Source organism: Syngnathus acus, chromosome 14 (assembly GCF_901709675.1).
Source record: "Syngnathus acus chromosome 14, fSynAcu1.2, whole genome shotgun sequence".
NCBI classification, from domain to species: domain Eukaryota; kingdom Metazoa; phylum Chordata; class Actinopteri; order Syngnathiformes; family Syngnathidae; genus Syngnathus; species Syngnathus acus.
The window spans coordinates 5,563,054-5,581,295 of record NC_051099.1 but is presented as its reverse complement, the minus strand read 5'-3'; the positions used below and the strand labels follow the sequence as shown (position 1 = coordinate 5,581,295).

The 18,242-nt window shown below is 43.8% G+C and overlaps 1 protein-coding gene across 4 annotated transcripts in view; it reads left to right on the top strand.

Moving 5' to 3' along the window:
• cadm1a (cell adhesion molecule 1a) overlaps positions 1 to 16,357 on the top strand; it is a 146,912-nt gene extending 130,555 nt beyond the window's left edge. Inside the window, exons 9-12 of one of the 4 annotated variants that reach the window (XM_037270068.1) lie at positions 3,499 to 3,582; positions 6,720 to 6,752; positions 13,167 to 13,295; positions 14,429 to 16,357. In XM_037270068.1, the coding sequence (XP_037125963.1) occupies positions 3,499 to 3,582; positions 6,720 to 6,752; positions 13,167 to 13,295; positions 14,429 to 14,547 (365 nt within the window). In that variant the 3' untranslated portion in view covers positions 14,548 to 16,357. The remainder of the gene's footprint in view (positions 1 to 3,498; positions 3,583 to 6,719; positions 6,753 to 13,166; positions 13,296 to 14,428) is intronic. The other 3 variants (XM_037270069.1, XM_037270070.1, XM_037270071.1) reach the window with 3 other exon arrangements.
• Positions 16,358 to 18,242: the final 1,885 nt, after the last annotated feature.

Sequence of the window (18,242 nt, the reverse complement as noted above, 5' to 3'; positions counted from 1 at the left end):
TTTCTCAGTATTGCCACGTACAAGTCGGATCCGCTTGTGCATCCGTCCAAAGTAGGTCAATCGCTTAAGAAGCTTGATTTCTTCCTGTTGTTCTTCCTTCATCGTCATTGCCACATTATCAGAGCGCATTATGGCACTGTTGGAAACAATAACGTCAAGACCCCTCAGCCGCCGCCGCCGCCCCCTCTCTCCTCAAGCATGGCATTACGCTCTAATGTGCTCGCTCTTCCGTGCTAAATGACTTCAATCTCACCTTCCATAGATGAATAATTTGCCGTCTATTGTCCTAGAGAATTGTGCAAGGCTTTTCTTTTTGTTGTTTTTTTTCTCGGTTGTGATAGACGCTCGATGCCTGACGGACACCGACTGAATAGGTTTTGTTTACAACGCCACGAGTCGTGCTAATGAGAAGCGCGGGGAAACGTGTTGCCTGTGTAGCGAGCTGGTTTCCGTATTTCCATATTGCTGCGTTCAGGGAATGTAACGTGAAAGAAAAGAAACAACGGTGTCTACTGTTAGGGGTGTGCAAATCTCCAATAAGACCATTTGATGGGATGCAGTCGATTTTACATTTTGTACCCATTCTCAATCTGCCCCCGTCAAGTTTTTATCATAGTAGCAATATTATAATATGTAGCAGTCCCTAACTAGGTCCTAATTTGGTAGCATGCTTTATCCACCCACACGTCATAGTGAGCAAAACAGCAATGTAGCTTATGTAAAAGCTACATTTGGCAACAAAAACAAAGTCTAGCAACATTAGCATCTATCTCGGGATGCATAAATGCATTAGATTAGACCACCTGTAGTCCCCCCCCCACGAACACAACATATCACATTATTTCCAAAACAAACAAAGATTCCTAAAGCCTTCACATAGGACGATATAAAGAGTTGTTTGCAAAACAACGGCCGGACTTCAGGGTTCCCGCTGTGTGTGCGAGAGTTGAAATATCCATCCCAAGGTTGTGATAGTGATTGAAAAGTAACAAAATAACAAAGTAAAAGTGAAAAAAAAAATTGTAAATGGAATAAAATTAAAATGAGTGTTTAAAAAAAAAACTGCCAGTATTGGCAGGGCAATTAATTGGTTGGGCTCTAATTACTGGTGATGCTAGAGGGTCTTGCAGTGGAGGCAATAACCCCCCACCACCCCCCTTCCTGAAATATGGTTTAACCCCCACGGGTGCCAGGCCAGATAATTGACTTTTGAGTATTTTAATAATAGACTTTTGGGTATTTGCCAATTTGTCTGTGAATTTGTATCCACATTCCGACCCATCCCTCATAGGGAGCATATAATTAATCATCATCAGCATTTTTGAAAAGTTTTTGGGGTTTGTAAAAAAAAAAAAAAAAATGTTTTTAGGACCCCCTGAGATATCCTCGGGTTCCCTATGCCCGCCGCGAAGTAAAAAAAAAAAAAATCCTAGCGCCGCCAGTGGCCCTAATTACGAACCAACAAAGACACTCTAAAAAAAACTCAAATTAAGTGAATTTGGTAAACAAAAATGAGTCGACACTTTCAGCAGGACAGACACTGTCGTGACCTGTTTTTTTGTTTTGTTTTCTCTCCTCTATACTGGCCATTTGTTGCATAGGAGCCACAATAGCAAGGCAACCCCATGTAACTCAATGATAAAGTGCAACGGGCGCCTCCAGAACAAATGCGGCTTGGCCCCTCTAATACGTCGGATTGCAGCCTATTGTGACCCCCGCGTGATGGAGAGCACCGCAACACCGGCTGACACTAACAACGTTAACGGGCCAACAGAATGCCTGGGCTATTGCTCGCGGGGTGTCGCCGAATGGCCCCGACTTCGCAGGGGTGAGAAAACACAACCATTAGGCTTTTCCCTCTCGCCACCAGCCAAAGGCTCTCGGCTTGTTTACTGGCGTCCAATAACTGAGTTTCCCTCCGCCGCCGCCGTGGTCGCCTCCCTTCTCTTCTGTCTCCCGGGTCTTACTTATTGGACTGCTTTACATTTCCCCTTCGTTTTAAAAGCTCTCGGGAGTTGTGCCCCCATCGTCTCGCCAGCCACTTAAGTCTTGCGGAGGTGTAAAAGTGCCAGTTTGAAATCATCATTAGCGGCGTAATTAGGATTCGATTCTGGACTCAGGACTTCATTAGTGGCGTTTGCATGAATTTGCTGCCATTATTGTGGGAATTTGTGGCAGCTGTCTGAAAGTAACCGGCTCTTCTCTGCCAGCGTTCCACCAAGGCTGTGCAAAAAGGGGCTACTGATGATCCCAAACATCTGCCAGTCCCGACGCACTTGACAACAGGATCAAACAAATTAGACAGCGCTGCCCCCAAGCTGGAATCTGTCTGCCAGCGCACTGGCGACCCAGCGGACCCATTTTCCCCTCTTTGTGTTTTCGTCAAGGTTGACTTTAAAAGACGCACACGGCTGACGATGAATTAAAATGGTGTCCGGCTCACCCGAAGCTCTTCATCTGTGCCGCTGCTCCGGGCACGCCTTCTCTTTGAATGAGTCGACTCACTTGTGCTGGTTGTTCAAGATTTACGTGGAGCATATCCTCCCCGAGGCAAACAAGCCACTTTCATATGAAAAACAAACTCGCTACACTCGTCGGAGACATTTACCCACGGCGTTGTAACCTTTATTAACTTGATTAGCACCTCCATGCAAATTTGGGAGGTGATTATTTTCAATTTGCCTCAAACTGGCAGTCCAAATAATCGTGTTGGAAACCGTTGAGGATTGCTGGGGGAAAAAAAGTGACTTTTCGCAGCTAATCTGGAAAATAATTTAACAATACAGGTAGTCCTCGATTTACACGTGTTCGACTGACGAAGGTGAGCAAGTGGGGGGGCCGCGGGGGCATTTCCTCGCCCTAAAATATGCTTGGAACCCCCCCAGGTGCCAGATAATTCATTTTTTTTGTATTATTATTTTTGGAAGGGGGGGTATTTTTTTCCAGCATTTTCTTCCTTCGGCCACAGGGAACATATTGAATAATTATCAGACTTTTTCGAAGAATTTTGTGGTTTTCCAAAGACGTTTTGGAGGAGTCGGCAGCACCCCGGAGATATCCATTATTTGAAATTATTTTTAAAACAAAAGTTAATGAGTCTCCGCTTCCAAGTCATTTGTTCACAACAAGCTGATGTGTTTTCTTCCTTGATGGCGCCTGCTGTGTGTTGTTTGTCGTCGGCTATTCCCTTCATCTTTGAATGCACTCGTGTTGTCATCATGCCATCAAACATTGGCCTGGCCCTCTCCTCTTTCACTCTTCACCCTGCTGATCACCTCCAATGTATTTGTCTGTCAAGACGGCAGCGCACGTTGCTCATTAAGAACTTTAATCACTCCTAACAAGCGTCGTCTTGCTGCGCCGAGTCGGCGAAAAGCCAAGCTGTGAGGCAACCCGGCCCGGCATCGTACACGCGTGTGCATTTCATATTTTTCTTTTGGTGCACTCATTTGTATCCGCCCCCCTGTGAGTTTGTCATGTATTTGTCTTCTCATTCAGATGCTCCCACCACCACCCCCAAACCCACCACTGCCACCATCTTCATCATCACTTCCTCCTCCCTCCACCCCGAAGCCAGTCAAGGTACAGTATCGCCCTCGACTTTTTCTATCGTCGATTCCGACTCCGAACGATTCCATTGGAAATCAAACTCCGGTCTGTTTTGAGTGCACACCCAGAGATGGAAGAAATATCGCCACTTTCTTCATCAGCCCGAGTTGTGCGCGGCGCGACGCAATCAAAAGCCCGGCTGACAGCTCGCTCGATTGGAACAAATCTCACGAGGCCGGGGCGCGAATCACGGCCATTGTGCTTGATTATGCCGTTCGATTGGATTAAAAGGAATGCCTATCTGCGCCGGGGGGGGGGGCATTGATTGCACCTGGGCGCCAGGCATCCAGCCACTCGCACCGACTCCTATCTCGTCGGCACCGACGGGCTGATTGACTGCGAGATTCGCAAATGATTGCACTCGTGTGCCTAATAAGTCCGTTGGGAGTCATACCGTTGCAAAATAGAAAGCAATATTTAGAAAAACAACAATGCCGGCGGGCCTTTCTTTGCTCCACTATAAAAGGGGACGGGGCGGGGTAGCTTTTACGTTCCTCCTATTATGATTACAGTTGATTTCACGTTAATGTGGAGTCTCTGAAGTGTAACCGTACCCCGCCCCAAGTAGTTCAAGAAGACTAGCAAACCTAAACTGTTGATGTGCTGCTTCCGTGAGTGAAAACACAAGTCGTGCTCATTCTGCTGTACTCCATTGTAATCGAGTAACTATTATCTATTTGTGTGGTCGACCTAATCAACTTGAGGACAATTGAACAGTTTTCACACTTGAGTTGAACTGCTTTCTGTCTTGGCCACTAGAGGGCAGTATAAGACATGCAGCCCTTGGTACAGTGTCAACATCTCAGCAGCTCCTTGCAGAGGATAAAGACTATAAGACTCAGTCAGTGCTTCTGCATCGTCTGCATTTGAAAATATCAGATGCTTAAACTGATCAAACTGAGTCAAATTAGATTTGTGTGTTTTCACTTTAAGTTGCATTGAAGCCTTTTTGATCGTATCTCAAGCTCGCTCTCGAGTCAAAGCAAAATAAATACCGGATGACATCTTGTACTTGTATCTCAAAGGCACCACAGTAAATCCTCAAGACACGGCAGACTTTATGCCTGAAATTCCAAAAAGGCCAATGAACAATCTGCGCGGCCGCTCGATATGCGCGCGTGCACGCCGCCCAATCGAACGCAAGCTCTCGTGTGCGAAGCGCCAATGTTTTCAGTGGGAAGCCAAACCCATTTACACTTTGCGCCAGATGTCCTGTCCTTACGGGCCGCTACCAGGGGCATTCTATGATTATTACTGTGTGTATGGATTGAAGGCAGCAGCGGGCTCATATGGCCATAATACACTCTGCCAGTTGATTTCATTTAGCCACAGCGGGGCTTCACAGATCAGAGACTGCCAAATGAATCTATCAGAGTGCTATTGAGGGCTTTTTTTCCACCATCACTTTCCCATTAAACGGACAAAATGGAGCACTTTAAAAATCTATACAACCCCAACACTTGGTCCCTAAGTGCGTCTCTGTGTGTGCAGGTTGTGGGAAGTCAAAACATTGGCAAATATCAAAATGATTGTTTTTGCACATTTTTCAAGCAAAAACATTGGCAAATGTCAAAATTATTGTTTTTGCACTTTTTTTTTTTTTTTAGGTCATGACAGGAATTTCCATTTAGGCATCTCCCAGGACCCAACACGAGGCCCATTTACACCTTTACGTTCGTAAACATTTGAAACGGCAGTTTCACCGCAAACGCAGTGTACATTTGGCGCGACACAAGGACCCTTCCGCCTTAATCAGCATTCATCTTTCGTCCGATCTCTCTTGACCTCACCCACCCGTCGCCATCGACACAATATGACAAATCATCGCCGTATTTAGCAGCCCGCCGGGGCGAACAATGGCCTTTAATTGCCAGCTGAAGGAAATAGATTATGAATGTGCGTCCGATGCAAATCAGACAATCTGGAGGTGAGCCGGCGTGGCGTCTTAATTGATGGAAGAGCCTAAACGAGGCTGATGAACCAATTCGCCACAGTCAGGAAGTCGCAAATAAATATCTATTGCCTTTGTCAGGGTCTTCAATTGCATAAACACCATCTGGCGACAAGGGGGCGGGGTGGGGGGGGTTCACACGCTTCCGTTGTATCAAAGGCGAAAATAATATGAAGGATGCCCCCCTCCGCCAATCCATTTTCAAATTGGAGTCAGTCGACTCGAACTGATTTGATTAAGGTAAATTGCAAGCATCCAACATGGCGTCATGTGGCATACGGGACCTGGGTCGCTAGCTCGCTTTGTCGTATAGCGGCGGGATGGAAAACACGTCTTCTTCGGGGTAGCCGTGTTTTACACCGTCAGCAGCTCACAGATGTAATGTATTCATTGTTGGAGCAAAAGCGCAACTACTCAACAACTTAATGCCCGTCAAAGCTCCGAACCTGTAAACAAAACTCTGGCCCTTGTCAAAGCAAAGCCAGACATTTTTCTTCTCCATCAGAGAAGCTCTGCGGGAGGTGGAAAACACTCAAGAAGATGGAAGGAAATGGCAAAACGGAGGAGGCGGCTCTGTTTGGAAAAGCCATCAGATGTAAAGAAGTCATCACGTTTGCCAGCGGGGGACGCTGTTGGCATTTGGGTGCCGTCTTATGCATTCATGCGTATAGAATTAGGATGGGCGTGTGGTTATCGGCGTGCGACATGTTGGCAAAGGGCTCGCGTCAACATAGGCAACGTATTGTGGAGTCCCGCATGGTCCGCTTCTCGTCCCATTTCGATTTCTGCTATCAGATGCTTTAGTTTGCATGTGGACTTTGGATTTTATATCGTTGTTTTTTTTTGTTTTTTGCATTCAGATGTAGGCATCGTAATCAGTGGCTTTAAAAAGTTACAATATCATCAAGCAGTTGACAACACAATAATTCTGAATGAATTGTGGTCAGACACAGCAATGCGTGTGCGCGTGTTGCTTCCCTTTAGCCTGTTGTCTTTTTGTCGTTTGTTCTCGAATGCTTGCTTATGTTTGTTATTTGTTTTCTTCCCCTCCCTCCCTTCCTTCCTTCCTTCCCTCCTTCCTTTATTTGCATGCCGTTTCTCCTCTTCCACACCTCCCTCTTGGTCCTCCACCATGTCCTCTCCTTGTGTGCTCACTCAGACACTGCGCCCAGCACTGAACCTGCAGCTCATGGTTGGTATCTCTACTTTCTTATTATTTCTTTTATTTTTTTTATTTTGGGGGTTTCCGCCTGCATCTGCTGCATGTTTATTAAAGTATGTCAACATGCAAATGGTTGGACTCGTCCCCCCAGCTCCTCGTCCTCCCGTTTATTTCTGTGATGCTAATTATGTCGCTAGTTTGTCATCTTTATAACAAGTCTGTGACATGTTTTGGTCGTTGAAGTCAATCTTTTTTTTAATATAATAAATGTTAAAGCAAATTGTAAGAGCAAGTTAGACTTCATGCATTCAAGGAGCACAGGACATCTCCAACGCGGATGAAAGAAACACCATCAATGAGTTAAAGATGGTGCCAAAGTATTACTTTCATTGGCCTCAGCACAAAAATAGCGGACACCATAGCAAAAAATATAAATCACTGTTATTTATATTTTATATATGCATTGAATGCCGCCAAACTAAATACAGATCTTGTTTCCTTTTTCACTCTGTATGATATTTGGAGCTCAAGGCTTCCATTAGGCCAATGAATCACCTCAGCGGAGGCTGCTTATGTCACTCATTTGCACCCGTGACTGACACCACGTCGGAGCGGCGCTGACCGCTGAGACTCCAGAAGTCTTGTTGCCATGGCGATGCTCAGCTTGTTGTGATTTGAGGAACCAGGGGACTGACACGGAACGGCCACCTTGTCCATTTTGTTCGGTGACGTGAAGGGACAGAAGCGTCCAGCTTTCCATTTTAAAATAGCACTGCAAGCAACAAGGCACATTTTTTTCCAGGAGACTGAGGGTCAAAAGAAAACAGATATTGGATCGTAGACACTCTGGAGTACAATAATGAAGAATTTAATATGCTAATTTTAGCATTGCTCTTTGTTTTGGTCATTTCTAACAGCTTTTTCTCAAATGTTAACAAATGTGTGGATACGTTTGTTTCAGTGGATCCTCAAATGTTAAAAGCATGCAACTAAGTGGCCAATGTGGTGTATAGTCATTTTATCCAAGAGGAGACTGTGGGCAACAAAGAAAACAGAGTGCTGCAGGAAAGAGGAGACTGTGGATGATAATACTGCTGCAAGTTAGCGACTGTGGTTATTTGGCCATTTTTATTCCAGTATAGAATTATCCGGTGCAGCAAAGTGGAGACTGTGTAGCATGCTGTTTATACGTGATTATTTTGGTGGTTTCTAGCCGCACATCAGCACGCGTTCCAATGACGTCTCGCCTTCTCCGGCTTCGATCTGCTCACTCTTAAACAAAAGGGCACGTTAGCGCAAGATGTCAGCTCCTAGCGTAGCTGACGGCTAGCTCGGAGCCGATTAATTTCCTGTCTAGAGAGGTGAGCACATCTGCAAGGGTTGGGCGGGGGGTTGGCGAGGGAGCTACCGCACACCTGTCAACACGGCTGTCAGCAAGCGGGAGAAAGTAGCCCAGATAATTGAGCGGCGCCGCAGGTCGGAAAACGCCAGACTCGGGAGAGAGTGCGCCGTAATGGCCGCCCGGCTCGGCGGGACTCTCAGGAAGACATTTTGAACACCGGGACGCCATTAACAACAGCAGTGAGACAATACGGAGGATGAGCAAACATGCTTTGCGAGTAGTGTTCCTCCCTCTCCTCTCGACACTCTCCAAATGATTTTGCATTTTTTTTTGGTTGTATTTAGCTTTGAGTTTTGTTTTCGAGATCCAGTTAGAGCAGGTATAATGGTCTATTCTTTAAATCAGTTTTAGTATTACTTTTAGGTTTTTTTGTTTTTATAGAGTATTTGGTTTAGGGGTAGGCATACGTATGTATATTCTTTATCCTCTGCAGTGAACAACTAATCTTACTGCATTCTACAGTGGTTGTGAAAATATTTCTTCTTGGCTTTCAGGATGGTCAAGAAACGAATTAACTCATACCTAAAGGCAAAAAAATGACATCAGCAGCCGACAGTTTTTTTTTTTTTTTTTTAAACCGCCGCATACAAATGGCTTTTGTGCCAATCGTCACTTTTGATCATTTCAGCAAGCAGACGCTTCCGGATTTGCCATCCGCTGTCGAATGTGCCCATCTGTCGCGCGGCTTCTGTTACCTGCTGCAAATGAGACACCTGCGGGCGTTCTTGCCAACTGTTTGTGCACCACCAAAAATGCTTTGGAATTATTTTTTTGAAATGTTCCTGACGAGTCATTATGGCCCCCAAAATAAATCCTCCATACATCATCTAGCCAATTTTTCTATTTGCTATTTTGCATTTCGTTCGTATCATACATAGGGCAAACCCTGTTCTCAGAAAAATCGTCTTTTCATGATTCAGCTGGCCCACTCTTTTGTTGACTATGAAAATAGCCCCAGCCGCTACAGTATGTGACAATGTATTACATGAATGCATTTGTGTTGTGATGTGTCAATAATCAAGCTGGGCCTTTTAGCGCTGCGCGGCGACACTAATAATAAAGCGCCTATCTTGATTGTGGCTTGTTTACACCGACTTCCCGAAAGCCTAATTTCTGAGGCATAACGCGCCTCCTTGCTCTCAGGTGGCGCGTAATGCTCCAGTAAGCCGTATTACCTCGGAAATTACTTGGAGCCGCTGTCCCGCGCACGCATAAAAGCGCTCGTTTATCATCGGATCTGCGTCCGGGTTTGCCAGTCGGCGACGTGAAAGCATTGAACGCCTCACGCTGGCGGCCAGATGTTTTCATTCTTTGTTACAGCTGACAAAGCCAAAGTTGTTAGTATTAAAGGGGACATATTGTATTATGGAGGATTTGTGTTTTAAAGGCTCTTTAGGTCTCGAGAGGAATGCAACATCAAACCGAGTAAATCTTTTTGGAACTGCTCATTTCCGCAGGCGTATACTTGGTAAAACGATTGTCGGTAGTGGCACGTATTGGTGCAGTTCGAATGAAGTTGACAAATTGTTCTGTCAGTTGTTTACTCATTCAAATGGGGAGGCATGAAAAGTTAATGAAAAAGCTCATCCGAGAGGTCGAGCGCAGAATCTTGCCATAGGCTGTTTGTTGCTAACATTCAAATGCAGCCATTTTTCTCTCATTCAGGGGAGTTGGCACACTTCCCATAGCCGGCCGGGCACAGCGAATGTCTGGCGGCCACGCGTGTTAACGCAAAGCCTTCCGTGAGATTTTGCCAGGCACCACAATAAACACGGCCTCACTGTGTTGTTACAATGCAGACAGTGGACAATGTCCTCAATTCAAATTTTTTTTTTTTGTTGTCATTCTTGAGATTGTCACCTTACTCACTCGCATCTTTTTAAGTGCTTAGGGAGAAAAGTCAGCTAAGTGTGAGCACCCAAGTGACGTTTAGCTCAAGCGGCCTCCGTAATGGATATTTTCCTGGCAGTCCACTTATAGGCAGCTCGCTAACAGCGGGAAGATAGGGAAGGTTACATTTTTGCGAGGGTTGATAATCATACCTGAGAGAAGCCCCTCCCCTCACTCCCGCCTGCCCGCCATTAACAGGACTGATGCACATCGCCGCAATGAGCCACAAACTCATTTGGCCTCGGGAGCCACTGCGAGTCCTCGATGCGTCGGAGTAAGTCACTCCCGAGACCACTAAAAGCCATTATTAGAAGGTGTTTATCGAGCTCGCCGCGGCCTAGAAACGGCGCAATATCCCGAGAACGCTTATAGCCCATAATTATATTACATTTTGGATGAAGACTGGCCCTGATTAGACAAATGATAAATGAGTCCATTAGGGAAAAGATACACGGTTCCTCGAGTGCTAATGGACTGTTGGTTTATTCCTGGAATGACTTTGAATGTTTGCTTTGAGATGGAAAAAAAAACGTCAATTTATACTAAAAAAAAAATCGATTAAAAAGAACCACTAAATCGGTACGGAAGGGAAGGTCGCTGATGTTTTTTCAAAGGTCATACAGCCATGAAATATGCAATAAACAAAAGAAGCTGAGTAAGCATGAATAGGCAGAAACGAAATCCAAAGGCATGTCATTGTTTTTTTAATTGTCTTCAAATGTTAAACAATTGTCCAACTTTCAACTTCATTCTCGCCAGCATTTCCCCTAATTAAAGCACCTTCTGACGTCGTGCAAAAAAGTCACTATATGAGAGCGGCGTCGCATCGTGTCGCGTCACGCACCACCCGACAAGGAGAAGCTCGAGGTGACATTTTCAAATAGGTTCAATGAATAGGTTGCTGGTGACTTTAATTACCTTTACTCTTTAGGCGAGAGAGAGTGGATCTTGACAAGGCAACGTACTCTTATGACACCCCGCCCGCCCACTCGCCGCTCGCTGATTGCCCCTCTATCTGGCGACGGCAGCGTGCGAGCACGTCAGCCAAGTCACCGATGCTTAATTAGCAGATTAGCAGATCCAATTAGGAGATCTCCTCAGTCTCAAATCAAGGCCCCTGTCAGCCCGTCCTATGAAAAATGAGATCCTCCACCTTGGCACTTGTGATCTTGCATTGCTGCCACTCTCTCTGTTTATCCCCGTGGACACTTGGAGAACTGCCCTGCTTAATCGTTTGTCTTTCAGACACATATTAAATAGAGACCTTACCGGAGATGACAATTTAGTTTGACCTGGAAACAGTTCATACGATACATAGATTTCACGTCAAACCCCAAAAAAGCAGAAATAATGTTAGTTTTGGGCTTTTCTTGGCAGAGGATAAAAAATATATGCATATTGATATAAGCTGTCTGCATTTGTTGCTACGTCCTACGTTCAAATATAAGCTGTTTAAAAGTTTGTAATTACGGCGAGCACACTGCTAGTTACATCAACCAGTCTGAGGTGTTTTAAATTAGATGTTAGCATAAAAATAGTGGGCTGGCCTAAGAGAAAGCTAATGCTAAACACATTCTCTTGGTGTCATTAGTCCACTTCAACTTTTTGAAAGAATTTTTCATAATCTGTCAAACTGCTGCTTGTTGCAAAGTTCACCGCCACCCTCGCTTGCGCACGTAACCAAGCGACGGTTGTTGAGAAAAATAAAATTAAGAAAAAATATATATATGCAGAGGATATTGGAGTGATGTTTTGGCAGTACACGTCTGACTGACTGGAACTATCCCTCAAGCCAAAAATCAATGTTAATGACCATCTGTCCTGTTCACCTACATCGTCTAAATGGCACTATGGGGAAATGATGTCAAAATTTTTCTTCCTCTTCACCTTCAACTGCAGTTAAATGAAACGGTTTGTTTGGAATGGCAATGCCCTCGTCATTCTGCTCCCAAAGAAGACATTGATGAAAAGGCAATAAGTGCGTTTCCTCGAGCGCTAGCTGTAGTCATTGTTGAAAGCATTTTAACTTTGAGCTAGTTCCTTCCACAAATGTAGTGTCTTGCGCCGAGTGACAGTAATTGTTCATAAATGACGCTCACTGATATGACATGCAAATTGCATTATATGGTTTCATCGTGAGCCAAGTGCTTTCAGGAAATGACAGCAAATGTTTTCCAGCCGCATCCTTATTAAATATGACATTCAGACAAACTTTATTGTCACGCAATGGCGTCTTTACCGTTTCTTAAACGCATGTGTCCCTTCCCTTGGTGCCCTCGAGTCCAGAGTCCACATTAACATCGTAATAGGAAACAATGTTAACGTAGAGTTGGCCTAAAAGCAATTGAATGTCAGACGGATTTCCACTCGGTTTAATTGAAGCCGCTGCAATGCGCTGAAAGCCAAATCTAAAGTCAAAATAAGCCCTTTGGATTCACCTGGGGGGAACAATTTTGTCAAGTGTGGCGTTGTTCCTCCCATATTGGCTGATGTTGTTCATCATTTTTCTCTCTTCCATTTCTGGCATTCATTAGTAAAATGCGGCCTGGTCCTTCTGCTTCCTGGACCCGGCTCCAGCAAATCCCTCAGTGGAAAGGGGGTTAGCCAGCTACTACAGCTAATGGATGACGTGAACAGATTGCTAATAACTGATGGCAAGCATCCCTCATGCCCTTATTTCCCTTTCGAGTCTTTAGAAAAAAAAAAAAAAACGATAGCCAAAAAGTTGGGAACCAGAAAGCACTGTGAAAACAAATTGAATGATTTGTTTGTCTCTATGACCTGTGCTTGACTGAAATCAACTGGAATAGGCTCAAGTCAGAAGGATCTTTTAGTCAGCAAAAAACAACAACACGCAGACGAGGGTTAAGCACTTGAGTTGTTTGGTTATGGTTGAGGTCTAGAAAGATGGATGATTAGCTGAGATGTGGATTCGATTTAAAGTCATTATCAGATAAAGCCGTTTGTCTCTCCATCAAAGCTACCGCACGCAGTGATTATGTGACTGGCTTTCTTTGTGGAAAGCCGTCTTTTCTTTTCATGAGATATTCTCCTGACGTGAATTGTTAAAGCCTACATTAGCATAGCCATTTCTCTCTGTCCTCTGTGTTCCTTTAATACAATTAATGAGGCTCCTTTTTTTTTTGTCGTAGATTCTCGAGCCGGTGAGGGAGCCCCCAGAACGGTGGACCACGCGGTGATCGGGGGAGTCGTGGCTGTGGTGGTCTTCGCCATGCTCTGTCTACTCATCGTCTTGGGACGTTACTTCGCCAGGCACAAAGGTAACCCATATCAGTCAATGACGCTCGGCACTTTTTAATCAGCCTACCATTATTCGGTGGCTACTTCCTGAGGGTTTGACAACTGATTCGTCCAGTCACCAAATCTTAGTGGAATCCAAAAAGTGGACTCTGTTGCGTTCAAGATATAATCTGTTGAATTGGGTTATATTCAATTGTCAATTGGGGGAAAAAAGTTATTCTTGTAAGGCAGGGGTGTCAAACTCATTTTTTTCGCGGGCCGCATTGTAGTCATAGCTTCTTTCGGAGGGCCATTATGACTGTCAACCCAAATAAATGTATGAGCACCTCATATTATATACAGTAAAAGCGACAAAACAAACTGACAAATAACACATTTTAAAATTAGACGAGTAAAAACTGGTCAAATATTAAAAAAAAAGATATTATTAAAAGTGAAGACAATTTGTAAATTCCAGTAATGACACACGAATTTGATGCACAATTTGTCTTCGCGGGCCACATAAAGTGATGTGGCAGGCCGTATCTGGCCCCCGGGCCTTGAGTTTGACACCTGTGTTGTAAGGGGTCTCTGAATGGAAACAAAAACTCCGAGAACCCCTTGCCTATGTGGTTTTGTCGCAGCTGGTTAAATCTAGGTCACAAAGATGTATGGTTGGTATGAAGACGGCACTCGTTGGCGATCCCTAATGAGTTCCAAGGGTGGAAGGTCAGGTGTACATGACAATGAAAAAAGATGGTGTCAAGCATACCCTATTTGCACTTCCGGTCCACATGGATGGTCAAAAGGTGGAATCAGCAACTTGAAAATGGCATCATTGCTCATTTTGTCGGAAAATCTGCTCAATGAGTATCCAAGTGGCCCGTCGGTTCAATTTCCGTTGACCCCCCCGCAAGGTCAGTTCAGAGCCACCGGAGAGGTCCATCTCCAAGGTGCGAGGCTCACCACATGCTGGGAGATTAGCATGATCAAGTGCCGCAGGCTCCTTTTAATCTTTGGTGTCTGTCATCTGAGCAGCAGGCAGTCGCTGACTAGGAGTGCAAAGAGCGAGAAAATTCTGCCCAATTTCCAGATGGGTCCCGCTAAACGGGAATTTCGGAAATACGGTCACGTGGTGTGTCCTCATGCGTAATTGTGAAATTTTCTCCCTCAGGTACCTACTTCACACACGAAGCCAAAGGGGCGGACGACGCGGCCGACGCCGACACGGCCATCATCAACGCCGAGGGCGGCCACACCAACTCCGACGAAAAGAAGGAGTACTACATCTAATCAAAGCAGGACCCCGACACCTTCAGCGTCCTCTTTAGGGCGCGGTTGTTTCTGGGGGGACTCGGGGATTGGGGGGGGGGGGGGGGGGGGGGGGGGGGGGGGGGGGTTAGAGGGGATCTGAAATGGTCACCTTAATGGGTGGGAGGCGCGAGAAAAAAAAAGCAGTTTGTCTAGTCTCGTCCGCAAATGTAGGTTGGAATGTTTTATGTGTTGTAGGGAAAAGAAATCAAAAGGACGGTTTTTAAGATGCGGACAAGAGGAGGACGGTGGGGGTGGGGTGGGGTGGGGTGGGGGGGGGGGTCAGAGAGCTTCACCGTTCAGCACCTACCTAACGACATGTTTATTTTCTTGTTGATGTTGTCGAGTCCCCGACCGTTTGCAGAAAATTCTGTGCCTTGTTCGGATTTTTTTTCGTGGCGTTCACAAGCTCCCACCTTGGGTTTCTGTAGAGGGTACAAAAAAAAAATGACAGCCACCCCCCCCTCCCGCTCGTCCCCAACGACTACCGCCACCGCTTCCTCTTTAACGTCAAAACACTTCATAACAATTGAGTATACTGTGATATATCTGCGACTCGGTTATGTCCCACCCCTTGGGGAAAAATGCAAGGAATGCGTCACCATATCATTGTACATAATAATGAGAATAGTTGTAGACTGTTGATGACCCCACCCCACCCCACCTCAACCTTCGCACTCCCTGTCAAAAATGACCAACCACCGTCAGAGTATAATCAAAAAAAAGACAGCAAAAAAACAATCTCTTTTGTTGTTTTTGAAGAAACTCATGCTTGGTAACCTCCGCCGGCCGCACAATGCCCACCATGTCATTATGATGATTGCATATTCTGCACTGTTATTTTCATCCACCCCCCCACCCCCTGCTTTTTCCTCGCGACTTCTAATTGAGTCCCGATGGCGACACGCAACGAAATTCCTGTTTTCCCACTGGCATTGTAGGAAAATTTGAAATATTTGCTGTTGTTTTCATGTAGAATGAACTCCAGCCCATTTTGCACATGCTGACCAAAACGATTTGCAATCTGTCCAGACTTGGATTTAATCAAACATTTCAAATTTGTCTTCGGAAACGGCGAGGTCCACCAATTTGTATAGTTTGTACAAAAGCGCTACATTAAATCTTTATTTGGAAATATTTGTTCTTGACACTAATTGTCATAATGCCGGTGGAAGGTAAACTCTCCGGGACACTAACGACTTTTTTATTTTTCTATGCTCCCCATTGCTAGTGTGCTTTTTTTTTTTTTTTGGCTTAAATTGAGTTTCCACTTGCATGAATGTGTTGGCTGGATTTCTTCTCGCTCTGTTGCTTTTTTTTTTATGTCACCTGCCAAAGCGAAACTAAAAGTTTGTATTGTCAGTGGCGGCCAGGGAAACGCAGAGGAATGTCAGAATGTTTCCGGCTGACGTTGAGTTGCGCGAGTGGGATTTTTGCATGATGGCGCTAGCATCTTGAGGTCGGACCCAAGGTCCAATCGAACGTTGTCGTTTGTTTGTCAATGTGTTCACACAGAAAGCAGCATGCCTAACGACATCGCTCCCATTCCATTCCAAACATTCCATTACTATTCAACCAATTTGCCATCATGGCTGATTAAATGTACATTATTTCATAACATTTCGCAATCACAACAATGTTTTTTTCTATTTTGAAACAAATTGTAATTTTACAAAGTTAATACACTAAAGTACGCTGAAAACGACCGTAAATTTCTTTAGGTCAGAGAAAAACAAAAAATACATTGGGGCAATATTCGTGACCCTTCAACAAAATCTCAGTTCTTCGGAAATTCAACAATTAACGCAAGCATTTTTTGTTTCCGAATTTTGACACTGTACATTTGAGTGTTCGTTACAATATAGAAGCAATATTAACGTGAAATCAGAAAAATTGGCAAGAGTCGCCGCCAAAACCTTTGTCCAGCTTTTGTTCTAGTCTGACAACTTAATTTGTGTTTTCCGATGAAAAAAATGTTGCTTTGCATTGGACAGCGGTGACATTTTGGTCTTAACGTTCAACATCTGCTCTTATTTGGTCAAGAAATGACGAGCCAACATTAGCATCAACAAATAACCCCGGGTCTTTTTCGGATGGTTCGCTTTGGCATCGCTGAAAAATTATGTTGTCGTTAACGTCCCTTCAGAAAGTCTTCTTACTGACTTTGTGGACACTGTCGATACTTTCCTGGCACGTTTGACAAGGTAAAATTCCTCATTACATACGATAGCTTTAATATCATCATGCACGAAGAAAAACAAAACAGTCTCAACGTAGGAAAGAGTTTGGGGCATCCACCCCCCCACCCCCACTTGATGTTTTTACTAGAACGTGCATTGCAGATAAGATCCAAGTCCCTTCCGTTTTGATTCAGTTTGGCGTGAATACACTGTATATGTCCATGACACTGTTTGTCGTTTATGCGGTTGGGTCGGGAACAGGAAAGGGTTCAAATTTGAACTTTGATGTTTTATGGTCAACTTATTATTATTATTATTAGTGTTTTTAATGTTCCTTTTTGAGAATCACGGAGAAGCAGGTTTGATTTTTTTGAATGAGACTTCAATCTATATTTCCCAATAAATGATAAAAAGGGATGACATTTTTCACCTAACCAAGGTTGCTGAGTTATTACACATCAAAATTGTTTTCAGATTTGCCCATGAAATATATTGAAAATTATTGTTCACAATGAATCCAAAGTATATTGAGTTATCCAGTTGCAAAGAAATTGGTCAAATGGTCAGCAAGTATGAATTTGGGAACTAATTTATAAAAAAAATTAAAAAAATGTATTTAATCTCAAATTTATTCAATATTTTTTTTAAAAGAGTTGTAAATCTGTTTTATGATTAATTTTTCAGATACAAAAAAATTGATCGGATTGACCAAAATTTTTAATGGGCATTCACTCCCAAAATTCAAAACTACATGCTTTTCATTTTTCAGATAAATTCAAGATGAACACCATCTTTTTTGTCCTATTGCTTTTTTTCTTTTTTCTTTTTTTTTTTAATGGCCTACAAGTCATTCCGTATAGCTCTGTGAAAATAAATGGGTTTTAAATTTAAGGATTCGGTTGTATGTGAAGTGTATTTTCTACTAAATGTCCATTCAAGTTAAAAAGAATTGTGTTGAGAATGTAATTTTTTAGTACATTTTTTTTAAATACTGCCCTCAGGTTCATGTGTGACTTCATAACTTAAATGACATCAAAACAAAAACGTCCAACATGGAAATTGACGGCAAATTGGTGAGCTATTTAGCATCTGTGTTGTACATGCTTTCTGTATTTTTCTTGATTAATATTTGGTGCACTGTAAAAGTTGTGCAAGTACTGCTTTTGTGTTGACATCAAGTGTACAGGGATGGGAAAAGTTTTCGTCGTATTAACTGTCCACCTCAAACACACTGACCGACCGACCGCCGCCTTTGGAAGCTCCCAAAAAGAAAAGAAAAAAACAATTGTTTGGATTTGTGTCACCGCTCATTGTTTGTTTTTGTTTTGTTCTTTGGATTTTTTTGTTTTTTTTGGTCTCTCAGCTGTTCCTGGGAAGTGTTCATGTGTTTTAAAGGAGGAGAGGAGAGCCACATTCCCATACACATTTTGTATTGGTTCATAAATAGACATTTTTACAGAGAAAAAAAACAATGAAGAGTTCTTGTCTTAATAAAAA